Genomic DNA, 14,475 nt, shown 5'->3' on the forward strand with positions numbered 1-14,475 from the left:
GGGCAATGTCACATGTGTTGTTTTTCGTCTGATAGGACAAACGATTGCCCTTAAAGGGATACCGTCTTGATTTCTATGGTATACTTTTTATTTCTAAATTACATTGTTTACATAGCAAATAACTCACTCTACCATTTAAAATTGTATTCTTGAACCAACAAATGTATTTTTTTTAGTTGTAATATTGGTGTGTAGGCAGCCATCTCAGTGCATTGTGCCAGAGTCTGAGCTTACACAAGAAGCGAGCGCTACACATTAGAACTGCTTTCATATAACCTATTGTTTGTTCGGTTAAGTCACAAGCCGAACCTGGATTTCTTACTACCGAGTGCTATTCTGATATCTACTGGGAGCTGCTATCTTGCTACCTTCCCATTATTCTGCTGATCGGCTGCTGGGAGGGGGGTGATATCACTCCAACTTGCAGCGCAGCAGTAAAGTGTGACTGAAGTTTATCAGAGCACAGGTCACATGGTTGGGGCACCCTGGGAAATGAAGAATATGGCTAGCCCCATGTGAAATTTCAAAATTAAATATTAAAAAAATGTGTTTTTGAAAAACGGATTTCAATGCAGGATTCTGCTGGAGAAGCTCTAACTGATGTGTTTTGAAAAAAAAATGTTTTCCCATGACAATATTCCTTTAACAACAAACAAAAAATTAGATAACATGATTATCAGCTCCTACTTTATAAATAAAAACACTGATGCAGAATAAACCATACACTGGCTAATAATGGCTACCTACATAGCTACTCTTGGCTTATGCATGATGCCTAAACAAGGAAAATGCTAATCGGGAGAATACCACATTGATGCACAGATGCAGAAATTTACCTGGCCTCGTGCAATCTGAATGTGACAACGGATTAGATTAGCCAGATTTGGCAAACCACTTAGGAATGAGAATTTGGCTGCATGCCCTACTACAGTTAACAATAGCATGCAGTAGAGTTAAGTGCCAGTCTCACTTAAATTAAAAAAATTCTAAAACAAACATACACACCTTACACAATTCAGTAGCAATAATAGCAGTTTTGGTTTTACCATTATTTCTGTTGCCACATAACCTACCTTGTAATTTCCTCATATCTTTAGATGCTAAAGCACGATTTCCATGCTGAACAGTGGTAAAATCAGGGCTCACATTGTTGACCCTCAGCTCTTGCCCCAACGACTTCCGACCAAAAGCACTTTCTCCAGATCCACCATTGACACTGTAGCCGTCTAAAATATTGAAAGATATATAAAAACACTTTTTACATAAAACAGACATGCTAAATTATTCTATATATGGAATAACATACACCCTATTGCAAAAGAAAGATATCAGAAGTCACCAAAGTATTTCAAATATTATATATATATATATATATATATATATATATATATATATATATATATATATATATATATATATATATATATATATATAGCACAGAGTTCGTAGGAAAGGCACTCTCGATACAGAAAAGTCAATATTGCCTGGGTGCAGTCTTCATCAATATGCATAAAATTCTTTAAGGAACAGGCCGCTCCACACAGGACTTATGTAGAACAAAGAGGTTTATTTGTAGATTATAACAAAAACCTGACGTTTCGGCTGGCGTTCCAGCCTTTCTCAAAGTGTATAATATATATAATATATAATCATCCGTGGCCAGCACACCCTTCAATGCTTTATAAAAAAAAAAATATTATATATATATATATATATATATATATATATATATATATATATATATATATTTATTTCCAGGACAACTGGTTATATACAGGCCATTAGACTCCAAGTTGACTTGATGTATTTTTCAGAATAGGATCTACAAGTTCCAATACGTCACACAACAAGCAACAAAAACAAGCACCATTTAGAAAGAAATCTTATATAGTTTCTCATGTATTATATCTTTACTACAGAACTAAGTAAACTTTTTTGCCTATACCACAGTACAAAGCCAAAAGCTCATCTAAGTAGACAACCTTAGCCATAGCTGAAAATGTGGGTTTGTGCAAGAATCAGCCCTCTTTACATGGTTTGCAATTTTATTATGTGCTTATAATATAGGAACTGCAACTCCGCACCTTCCTCTTCATTCTGCACATCTGCTTGGACTCTGATATCATCATGTTTTTGTCGAGTAAGCCCAGCTGAATTTGAAGTGTGTGATCCATAGGAGGCAGGATTGCCCCGGTCTTTAGAAGAGTATTTTAAACTGTCGTGATCAGCTGAAGCACTGTCTGGTCTGCAGAAGCAAAAAACAGAGAAAATTAATCCATAAGCATATAATTATTTATTAGGGTTAGTAAGAGAATAGCCTAGAAATGTTTTTAAATCTGAGTAAGGAATGTGTTTGTTTGTTTTTTGTTTGTTGCGGGCGACTAATCTCCCCGATATGACATCCCACCAGAGAAAATGTAAATCGCCGGTGGGATGGCATACGTGGCGGCGCGATTTGCGCAAATCGCCGAAACTGCCTCGAGATGCAACTTTGGCGATCGCGCCACCGCGTATGCCATCCCACCAGCAATTTACATTTTCGACGGTGGGAAGTCATATCAGGGAGATTATACCCTTCCTGGCAAAAATGCTTGTTAAGGGCTTTGGTGCACGGGGAGATTAGTCGCCCGCGACAAATCTCCCTTGTTGCGGGCGACTAATCTCCCCGTGCACCAAAGCCCTTAACAAGCATTTTTGCCAGGAAGGGTATAATTTTATTTATATTGAGCTAATTATGTATGTAGCGCTAAACAGCAGAACAATAAAATTAATACAGCAAACAGGGGTCAATACACTTGTAAATACAAATAAACACAATGTACAATTACATTAAAGATTAAGTGCAATGTGTCAGAGACTAGAGTAAGGCGATCCCTGGCCAGTAGGGCTTACAATCTAAGTGGGTGAGTAACTTAAAGACACAAATAAAAGGATATTAAAGTGCACCTATCACGCAAAATTTGCTTCCTCCAACAGAAGTGTGGGCTAATAGAGCCCACACTCCTGATGTGAGAAATTTTTATTTTTTAAAAAGCAGTCCCTGTACACCAGGAGTGAGCTTATTATGCATATGCGTGTGACGTAGTGGTGATGGAGTGGTGGATGTGACTTGCCTACGTCATGCGCATAATGAGCGAGTTCTTATTTTCCCAGGGAGCCACAGCCATGTGACTTGTGCTCTGATAACCTTCAGTCACTCTTCACTGCTGCGCTGCAAGTTGGAGTGATATCACCCCCCCACCCCACCCCCAGCAGCTGATCAGCAGAACAATGGGAAGGTAACAAGCCTGCAGCTCCCAGTAGATATCAGAATAGCACTCAATAGTAAGAAATCCAAATCTGGCTTGGTACTCCTTCAGTTACATGGGAGCAAAGAATCAATAGCTTCTCTGAAAGCAGTTCTAATGTGTAGCGCTGGCTCCTTCTGAGGGTGAAGACATAAAGAGCTACTTAGCAGCAGCTTCTTGTCATGGCTAATAAATGGCAGAATATACCCTGCCATAGACAATTCTGAGACTTGCCTCTGCTAAAACACACAATTATCAGTAAATGATCAGCATTGTCTATTTTTGTAGCCGTGACAAGTATCTGCTATTAGTAGCTCAGTGTGTCTTTACCCTAAGGGCTCTGGCAGACGGGAAGACTATTCGCCTACTAGTCTCCCCGAAATACCATCCTACCGGCGAGTATGTAAATCACCGGTGGGATGGCATACGCGGCGCCACGATTTCCCCGAAATCGCGGAAGTTGCCTTGAGAGGAAACTTCCGCAATTTCGGGGAAATCAGAATCAGGCACAATGCACTGAGATAACTGCCTCCACCAATATTACAACAAAAACACATTTGTTTGTTTAAGAAAAACATTTAAAATGGTAGAGTGAATTATTTGCAAACAGTTTCATTTACGATTATCATTTCTAAGGGCCAGGACCCAACACAAGCAAATGCAAAGGTAAAGGTTTTAATAATGTCAGAAGTATTATCAACAATTATTATGTGGTTATGTAAAAATCATTTATTTAGAATAAATATTTGCAGTGCTTTCCCTGTTACAGCTAAATGTGTTGGTCTAAATTAGTGCTGTCCAACTGGCGGCCCGCGGGCCGCATGCGGCCCGCGACCCCCCTCTGTGTGGCCCCCCACCTGTCTGGCTGCTTTGATGGCTTACTCTTGTGTAAGCTTTAAATGGTATCAGTACTCTGTGATTAACTGGCCCCCTGCATGGTTCTCACCTCAGATTCAGGCTGTAATCAGGCTGTATTGTTTAAATATGTAATCTCCTGTACTGTTCACACCTTTTAATCCCTGCATTGTTCACCCCCTGCAGTGTTCACACCTCAGGCTCAGGCTGTAATCACCCCCATTGTTCCCCTATTCACACCTCAGGAGCAGTAGAAACCCACAAATAATCCCTGCATACTACAAAAAGAACATATACTGAGGTGGTACTGCAATTAAAAAGTTTTTTAAAATATAGTTATTGTGCAGACTGTAGGAGCAGTGCCAGCATTATGTCACTGTAGGCTGCCTGTGTGTGCCATACACACAGGCAGCATAGAGCAAGCAGAGTATGGCACACACAGGCAGGGTAGGGAAGGCAGAGTATGGCACACACAGGCAGAGTAGGGCATGCAGAGTATGGCACACACAGGCCAAGTTTGGCACAAACCAGCCAAGAATGGCACACACAGTGAAAGTATGGCACACGCTGTGGGTGGGTGTGGTTTCAAGTGGGTGCGGTTTCAAAAAGGGGAGTGGTCAAAACTGGCTTCCATTATCGGCCCTCCACTACGTAGGTCGGAAAAATTCCGGCCCTCGGTACAACAGAAGTTGGACAGCACTGGTCTAAATTATACAATATACCACATGTTACGGGTTCAGGTGGAACCTCCTGAACTGAAAGTTTGACAACCACTAAACTAGAAAATGGTTGTCAATGGCAGAAAATCCGATTACCAAAACATATCATGGTACTGTACATACAATCTGCAGAATGGCTCTATAAAGGTACTCAAAATTACGTGATAAGGCTAAACATTTGGATGTGACCAAATTGCTGTAGATAAGCAAGGTAAATATGTCCTCATTAAAGGACTATGGTTTATATTCCATTTGCAGTTAGACATGAATACGAATCTATAACGCTGAAGTATTTTCACTCTTTGGTGTTACTTCCCTTTAATGATCATCATTTTCTCAGATATAAAACAAACTCTCTGACTAAGATGATGCATCAAGAGATTCCAATGATAAAGTATATGTTTCCAAGGTTAGAAGCACAATTATACCTGAGCTAACGATAAAGACGACAAAAAGCTGTTGCATAGCTACTACCTCACTGAGGCTTAAGAATATGTCTACACAACTCAAATACTAAACTATGAAAGCATGGGATCTGTGCTTGCAACCTTAAATTAGAGCAAAAAAGTATCAAGCCTAAAAATAGCTGATTTTGCTATACTGCCTAACCAACTAGGCATGTGTGGACAGGGTCCTGGTGGATCAAAAGTTGATTGCCCTGGTGGAAATTAATTTGTCAGTATAAAGTAAAGTCACAGCTCCTCTTCATATCTGGCTGTAGGTGATGTCCTCCACACATCAACTATAAAGGGCACTGTGGATGTCCAGCCTGGTGAGCTGCTGTAGAACACAGCCTCCTTTCTCTGTGCCTGAATGGCAGATATAGTTGCTTAATTGCCTGTCCCACTCCAGCAGAGTCAGTTTGCTACAGAGTACTTTACTTGAGGTGGCAACATTTTTACTTCAGTCTGTTTATTATAGAAGTACACACAAGGTTAAAAAAACAAACAGCAGTTTAAAGGGAAAGCAACTACTTTATAGTTTGGTAAGCACCTGTATTTTAGTCTTTCGCATCAACATCTCTCACAGGGCTTACATTGTGCCAGTGTCTCATGCCAGTCTGTGGGCCAGCAATCTCTGCCAAACAACTGAAGCAAATACAGAGAGAAAGAGGGAAGCTTTAGATCCTTATTAATTATATGTTGGTACATTTTACTAAATAAACCTCTCTTTCTGCATTTACACATTTTTTTTCACAATTCTTTAAATCCAAGAGTGCTGTCCTTCTTCCAGTGTATATTTTTTTGGTACTAGCATCCAGGTTTTGTTGCTGCAAATGGTGTGCACCCTTTGGACTATTTTATACTGCCTCCCAATAATTTAGGGTGGCTTCAAGCATTTTTCTGCCAGCTAAAATACACTGCGAAAAAAACTTCCCTATGTGCTATTATCCTCAACTAGTTTGTACAGTAAAGAATAGATAGATAAACAAAGTCAGCCCTTGCAAATAATGATAAATTGACTTCTATGAACGTTAACTCCAGATCCTAAATACATTACACAGTGAGGGGCAGAAGTAGTGGCACCAAAAAATACATTAAATACAGTGAGAAGCATTAAGAATTATTGGCCCAAATACACTAAATACAATCAAATGCAATGCTTTCTGACACCCAGACCCCTCTTATCCTTTTAGGGCTGTGGGACACTGGGAGATTAGTGGCTTCTGCGAGAAATCTCCCTTGTCGCGGGCGACTAATCACCCCGAAATGGCATCCCACCAGCGAGAATGTAAATTGCCGGTGGGATGGCATGACAGAATCCCTTTAAGGTTATGAAATCCCAGTTGTCTTGATTGAGGGATCCATGCCCAAGTGGACCAACAATCTCTTCCCTTAAAACTGCATGGTGTAATCCAGATTCTTAGTGGGATAAATTAAAATTTATTTTTGTCATTTACCAGACCAAATTACATATATGTAAATTTCAACCTAGCAAATTTGACATGCACAGTGATTAAAGTGCATACTGTGGTTTGTTTGATCTTTGGCATCAGGAAGTATAATGTGGCTTTAGTTTAGGGATGCACCAAATCCAGCATTTGGTTCAGGATTTGGCCCTTTTCAGCAGCATTTGGCCAAATTCATGCTCCTGGCTGAACAAAATCCTTAAAATCACGTGACTTTTTGTTACAGACATGGAAGTTTTTCACCTCACGGTTGTCTTTAACCCTTCCTTTTCGGATTCGGCCTAATCTTTCACAAAAGATTCAGACGAATTCCAAAATAATGTATTTGGTACATCCCTACTTTAGTTTGATTTTAACATTTTGCCCATAGATTTTTTACTAATTAAACCTATAGGCAAAATGTGTATACGGTTTTTGTTATTTCTTTTTTTAGAAAATGAAACTAAAGCCACTTTCTACAGGCAACACTGAATTCATATGAAAGAAAAAACTACATTTTTTATTAACATAAATCAAAATAAAGAAGCAAAATTGGTCAAAAACACACCTAACCCATGAAGACATTGTTAGCAACCACATTTTAATTTCCAACACCAAAGAGCAAAGAAACCAGCAGTCTACTGAGATGTATTAATAAACCTTCTCCCAGCTACAGCCTACTATCTTTTTAGATATTGGGCTAGTGCCACATGGGGCCTATGCTGGCACCAGCCTCCTACTCTGCCTGTGCCCAGAAATATTGTCTCCATCCAGGTGCAGGCAGACACGGTGATATCAGCAAAAAAATATGAGTTTGCATTTCACAGCTGATATGCAGGCTAGTGCCAGCGTAAGGTATCATTCAGCGGTAAAACGCAGGCTGAGAATCAGCACTGTGTGGCACTAGCCTAATATCGTATGGCAATAGCCTAATAATACAGCGCTTCTCGACAGACCGTAACTCTGATCAGGAAGTAGAATGTGGCTTTAGTTTAATTTTTTTAATTTTGCTGCTTAGAGAAAGAAATTACAAAAAAACAGATATTTTCTAATTAAAAGTATAGTCAAAAGGCATGCTCAGCATAAGTCTTCATAAAATTAATGTTTAAAAAAGTGTATACTGTCCCCCCTAAGGTTAACATGAGGTCACCATTTACCAACTTTGAATAGCTATCACATTCATTCTGCAATGCCAGCTCTGCAGCAATCACACAAAAGGCCTAACTGCTTTACTCAACACAAATCATATAGTTGTGGATCTAGCCTAGCCATTATACTGGTGTGAGAGGTCAAAACATTTATGTTGGTATGCTATACAAAATAATTATAGGCAGGGATTAATGAAACAAATGCTTTTTTTACCCCAGGCTACAAAGTCAACAAGAAATTGAAAAAAAAAATATTTCAAGGCCATATCAGGTACAAAGCAGATAAGTGGCTGTGTGTTTAACCACCAGGGCAATACTGCCACCATTCCAGATATGAATTCTTTTGCGCTCATCTTTTTTAACACTTGGCATACAGATGTAAGCCTATGGACATTACTAACAGCTTTACTTTAACTGCTAGTTGTCTATGTGCACTCATATAAATTGCAATAATCTACTTGCACACAATATCACACAAAGAAAACAAAACCCATTTGGAACGTATCTGTCACCCTGGGAAAATAATTCGTTGTCCCACATTGTAATTTCTACGTTTACCAATATGCGCCTATTTTGACACCATATGTATTGACTAAAACCCAAAAACCTCCCTGTGTGCCACTGCCCTGAAGGGAATATTCGCCTTAAATTTAACATGATGCTGATAAAAGTAGACCAAGCCAATCTGAAGCTGGCCAATTCTGTATTCACTGAAGTTTTTGAATTGTTTAAAGATGGGGAATAAAGCTGTTTTCTGGTTGCTCGATGTTTCTGAACTGAGTAACCAGATAGCATTTTAATTTCAGGTTAAATAGGCAGAAACAAATACAACTGTGCCATTTTAGGCAACTTTACAATGTACATTTGTTATATATCTATATAACTTTAAGGCTGACACCAGAGGGGGTGGATTGCCAGCCTGCAGATGAACGCAGGCAGAGAATCTGCCCATATGCTCATAAAAGCTTTGGTTGAGCCTACACCCGGAGCCAATGCGTCGGCCTGAGTGTAGGCACACACACTGAATTTGAAATTCACAACTGAAAGCTTATTTTGAGCATGGGTCGGATTCTCTGCCTGCATTTATCCACAGGCTGAGAATCCGCCCCATGTGGCAAAGGCCTAAAACCATCATAAGGCAGTTACTATTAACGACTATTATTAGTTGCCTTGAGAGGAAAGTTCAGCGATTTCGGGAAATCGCAGCGCCGCATATGCGATCCCACCGGCGATTTACATTCAAGCCAGTGGGATGGCATATTGGGGAGATTAGTCACCCGCGAAAAGGGAGATTTGTAGTGGGCGAATAATCTCCGCATCTGTCACGCCCCTAAATCAGTATGTCTATTTACCTTCGCTGAACCTCTCAAACAGTGAACTCCCAAAACCAGCTGATTAAAAGATCTAAAGGAGACCTAGAACCTGTTGCATTGCTTTAAAAGTCAACATGACATTCGTGCTGTTCCTGGCCCCTGACCATCCTCTATTTATGCCCCCATGGGAGTCCGGCCCAGTGTTTGGGAACCCCTGGCTTACAGAGTCTAGGTTCAAAATGCTGAGAATTAAAGGTTATGGCAGACAAGGATTTCATCCTTATTTAGGCATTTTTAAAACCAAAACAATATTCAGAAATAAGCCAGTCAGCACACAATTTGCAACATCTGTAGTTGTCGTTTTTTTCAGTCTGCCCTTGGAAAAATAAAATCTAAGGTTCTGACTAACAGCTGCTCTCTAAATAAAAGGTCTACACTATATAAATATATACAGGTATGTGCATATTTATTGTATTTTATAATATAGTTACACAGTTATTTGGGTTGAAAAAAGACCAAACTCTGTTAAGTTTATCCCCTCAAAATGAACCCCAGTGCAATATATATGCAAATACTGTTACAGACAAATCTATATACTTACATATATAAACTATATGTACATATGCACTATAGCCTTGGAATATTTTGACTGTTCAAGAATGTTTGCTACATATGTTTGTTACATATTTTGTCATATATTTTTATTCAAAAAAACTGAACTTCACAAACAAGCTGTGCAGCCTGGTCAATTATTTAATCTGGATACATTTCCAAGCCCGTAGAACATTTACTGCTATAGTGCAGAGTCCATTACAGTGGAACCATTCAGGATAAATAAATATTTAGGTGGCAGCCCTGGACCATGACAGTGTTCCGAGCGCTGCTGGAAAAAGCAAAAAGTTGTATGATTACCAAAGTTGCATTTTCAATGGCAAAATTATTGAGTAAGGCTGCTTGTGGCACAGGATCTATCTGGTTAACAACTGTGGCTTCTTATATGACTCAAAAGGCATCACTGTCAAAAGAAATCCTCTTTTTTGCAAACAGCTAGGATTATAAGGGCCAGATTCATTAAAATACAAATTACAATTTGTGAAAATTCGCATTAAATACATAAATTTCTGATGTGTGTTAATTAAATGTGTTGTGCTTGGATGAAAATATTGTGGTACGATCCGAAACGATCGTAAACGGTACGAAAACCTGACTTTGAACCTTCAGTGCATGATTTTGGAAGCCTCCCATAGGACTCAATGGCACTCTGCAGCTCCAACCTGGCGCCCAAAGAAAGTCACGATACCGAAGCTTGAATGAATCCAAAACTTTCGTACTCGTTGCCAGAAATATGATTTTGTCGAATTGTCACAAAATACGAAAAAGTCGCACAAATTAACGAAAATACGCAAAAGTAGTCAACTTTAAAAAAAATACAAATTTTTTGTAATCAGACCTGTCGTACTTTAATGAATGTGCCCCTGAATGTTGCTACTTAACGAGGTTATCAAAAATCCACAACTATCACTCCAACCATAGAATGCCAGAAACAACATACACAGACAATAACAAAACAATGTGTTTCCCTGAGTGTTTCGGTCACTGCAATAGCAATATTAGAGTGAGCCCAAAACCTGCACAAGTTAACAATTATTTCAGCCTGAACCTATGGCGTGCAACAGTTCTATAATCCAGTAAGACAATTTTATGACTATGGCCTCAGAAAAACCTAAGCCACATTCATGAGTGAAGTGCTAAAATTGTTGTAAAGTTGTTCATGTAATGACACAATTCATTAAGGGCACTTGTTCCCAAACACGCTTCGTGCACTTCCGAACAATTTTACAAAGCACAAATATGTCTGCCCAGGAACCCTGGTATTACCTCCACCATGATCATGTGTAAGTCCAGGTTCCCATAGCAGGATACATTGACAAGGACTTGTGCAAAGTAAATCTCTTGCTAATCCTGGAGGTGATGCTATCCCCACTTTGTGCAACTTGCAGTCAAACAACGACCCTATAAACACACAATAACAAACTTTTTGGCACATCATGTGCAACCGCAGGTTAGGGCCAGGTTCACCATTAGACCAGCAAACTTACCAAAAGAGAACTCCATCGTTCTATTAAATACTATCACCCTTACTATAAACACGTATTTATTCTCCAGCGCTGTACAATAAACTGGTGTGTACACTGAACATACAGATTACATACAAAAATGTAACCAACCCAACAGGTAAAGTAGACACTGGTGAAAAGACCTTATAATCTAAAAGCACTTATTTATGTTGAGTTTGGTCAGTTTCAGTTCATCCATTGATAAAAACGCTTCTTCAGACTATCCTAAAGAAAAACCTGCTTTATGCAGAACCTGTCAATGCATTATACATTCACTGAAACCTGTAATACATAGATGCACCATGAACAATCCTTAATTGAGCCTACACTGATAAAATCCAAAAAGAGCAAAAATTCTGTGAATCCAGATCTGACCATCACATAACCTAGTGTCCATGTTAGCCTGCTAGGGAAAATCCATGCAGGAGGAATTAACATTACACTGAGTGACTGTGTGTCCTGCCTTAGCAAATGCCAGGCTGTAAAATATATTATATATGTTATATTAAAGTGAGGTCCTACTGTATTCAGTTACAGAGTTCTGTGTATGTATATAAATATATGGGGTTTTTGTTTTCATTTTTGTCCTGTGCAACATTGTAGAACAAAGTGTTCATAGGGTCACAGCAAGCAGCCATTACTGACAATTGTAGCAGTGAGGACGGGGCTTTCCTACTGACAAGCATATAGAAAGTACAGTAGAAATGGATACACGTTTGACGAATTGGCAGCTAACTACTACAGCACTTGGTAACTTCAACTCCCAGTATCCTCAGGCAGACGATGGTGCGAAGTAAAGTCCAGTGACAAGCAGGGAGGCATTGCTAGGAGTTATTACAGGGCACAGCATACAAAGAAACGTGAAGGCCCGGGGTGATGCTGGGTAAAACTTCCCGGCTCTGAGGGCTCTGCCACAGTATACTTTCTTTATAGTGCCTAGGCCAAAGCCTGGGATACTGAGGTGCCTGTCAGCTTCCAGCTGCCTCTCTCCCTGCTCTGCTCTCCCGCCCCCTATATAGCCGAGCCAGGCCTAGGCCGCTCACTGACCTGGGATGCCAGTCATTCCAGCCCCGCTGGTACTGCTTGGTGCTGCTGCTCAGCCGAGACCCTGGGGCTCTGCGGCTCATTACCCTCTCCGAGCCGGCATGGCCAGCAGCGGGAGAAGGGACAGGGCCACACGATGCGGGCACGGAGGGAGAAGGGGGTTACAGACAGAAAGCGGGAGTAGTCTTTTCGGTTCCGGCTTCCTGAGGAGGAGGAGAAGGAGGAGGAAGAGGCGGCTTCTGATAGCTGCGAGAACGGCTAGAGGAAGTTTCCCCGCCCATTGAGTATTGTCTACAATTCGATTAGCGGAGAAATAATATTCCCGCCCACTGTTACAGCCTTCTCATCTGCAATTGGCCAGGTACTGAGTTGTTCCACCTTTTCTACATATGTCCGTATCTTCATTGGCTACAGCTATATAACCTCCGCCCCTCAAGCTACTCGCGATGTACGATTGGCTGAGGCCGGGTTACACGCTCTTCTCAATTGTTTGAAGCGTGGGATTAGCGGGGATCTTGCTTTTGCAAAATATCACCGCGTTAAAGAAAAGAGTGCGCCCTCCAGAGGACGGGTGCATGAGGTGAAATACATATGAAAATAGAAGCTACTCTAGTGGTACGCAAAGAGCCTAAACTGAGAGGCTTCAGCTTTTACTTAAAGGGCACCCTATGGGGCAAACATTTTTTCGTGGAGTTAAAGAGATACTGACACCAGAAAGTAAATCTTTTTTTTTTACATCTATCATAACATTGTATTTGCAAGAACTTAATAATTTTGCCATAAAAATATTTGCCTGATGCGTTTACATAACCTGTCTGATCCCCTGTGTTCCTCTGAGGAGGCAGCCATATTTGTCTGTTGGCATTAGAAGCTATAACTGACAGGTTGGGAAGGGACAGTCAGGTTGGCAAAACAGTCAGGTTTAGGAACTTCAAGTAACAATTACTTACAAAACCAAACCTGTCAGCAAAAAACCGTCAACACGACCTACAGGTAGTTTTTTATGTATATTCATATTTTGAAAAGTAGTTTTTTCGTGTCAGTATCACTTTAAAAAAAGGCTTGGGGGAAATAATGCTATTTTTTTTTTTTTTTTTTTTTTAAATGGTGTTAGGGAGCATTATGCTCCTGGGGGAGGTGGCAATGTTGGGGACACAAGCATACAAATGAGGCTTTAGTATGTGCTTGTGACTTTACACATGTGCCCATAATTGAGTAACAGCACTCAATGGCATTCAAGAGTACAAGATTTAGTAGGATCCTACAAAATCTTATCTCTATAGGCTGTAATGTAAAGTCGGATCAGATGAAGTTGGATGGAGTGTTTTGTTCCTGCATCTACGTGCGACAATCAATGTATTTCAAAGGGAAATAAAATCAGACGCGGACTCAGCATGACACACTCAGCATGACACATGGGTTGTGTCGGATGGAAAAGAATTACATGTGGTTTCCACTTCTGATTTTTGTATCAGTCCCATTATATTTTTGGCGCACCCAGCTACATGTCATGTGTCACATGCGTTTGCTGATTCAATTCCTTTAGACAGATTTAGCAGCTTATCTGCCCATGTATGTGGACCCCCAATGGCCCTACCTGATCAATATTTTGTCAAAAATTGCCTAGGTGTCGATTCAGTGGGTTTGATTTTTTTAGTTGGATCGGGGACCACATCGTCTCATTGATGAGGTCCTCATTCCGACTTTTCGTATCCCCTACATCAGGGGTCAGGAACCTTTTTGGCTGAGAGAGCCATAAACACCACATATTTTAAAATGTAATTCCGTGAGAGCCATACAATATGTTTGGCCGTGGATGCTGTGGGGCAAGGTAGGGTGGGTGCCAAGGATGCCGGATGCGATGTAGTGATGGGCGAAATGTTTCGCCAGGCATGGATTCGCGGTGAATTTCCGCGTTTTGCGAAACGGATAAAAAAATTTGCCGTGGAAATAGCCGCGGGTGACAAAATAATGGCCGCGCAACAAAAGAATAGCCGCGGGCGACAATTTTTTTGCCGCACGACATTTTCGCCGTTTCGCGGATCTTTTGAAAGATTTGCGAATTTTTCGGCGAAACGGAACAGATTCGCTAGTGGCCTGTGTT

The 14,475-nt window shown here is 40.4% G+C and overlaps 1 protein-coding gene across 1 annotated transcript in view; it reads right to left on the reverse strand.

The window, feature by feature from the left end:
- smg1 (SMG1 phosphatidylinositol 3-kinase-related kinase) overlaps nucleotides 1–12,676 on the reverse strand; it is an 88,228-nt gene extending 75,552 nt beyond the window's left edge. Inside the window, exons 1-3 of the mRNA XM_002932221.5 lie at nucleotides 12,375–12,676; nucleotides 2,085–2,245; nucleotides 1,074–1,226 (exon numbers count right to left, since the gene is read on the reverse strand). Of these exons, the coding sequence (XP_002932267.3) occupies nucleotides 1,074–1,226; nucleotides 2,085–2,245; nucleotides 12,375–12,454 (394 nt within the window). The 5' untranslated portion in view covers nucleotides 12,455–12,676. The remainder of the gene's footprint in view (nucleotides 1–1,073; nucleotides 1,227–2,084; nucleotides 2,246–12,374) is intronic.
- Between the last annotated feature and the right edge of the window lie 1,799 nt (nucleotides 12,677–14,475).

Source organism: Xenopus tropicalis, chromosome 9 (genome assembly GCF_000004195.4).
Source record: "Xenopus tropicalis strain Nigerian chromosome 9, UCB_Xtro_10.0, whole genome shotgun sequence".
Taxonomy (NCBI): domain Eukaryota; kingdom Metazoa; phylum Chordata; class Amphibia; order Anura; family Pipidae; genus Xenopus; species Xenopus tropicalis.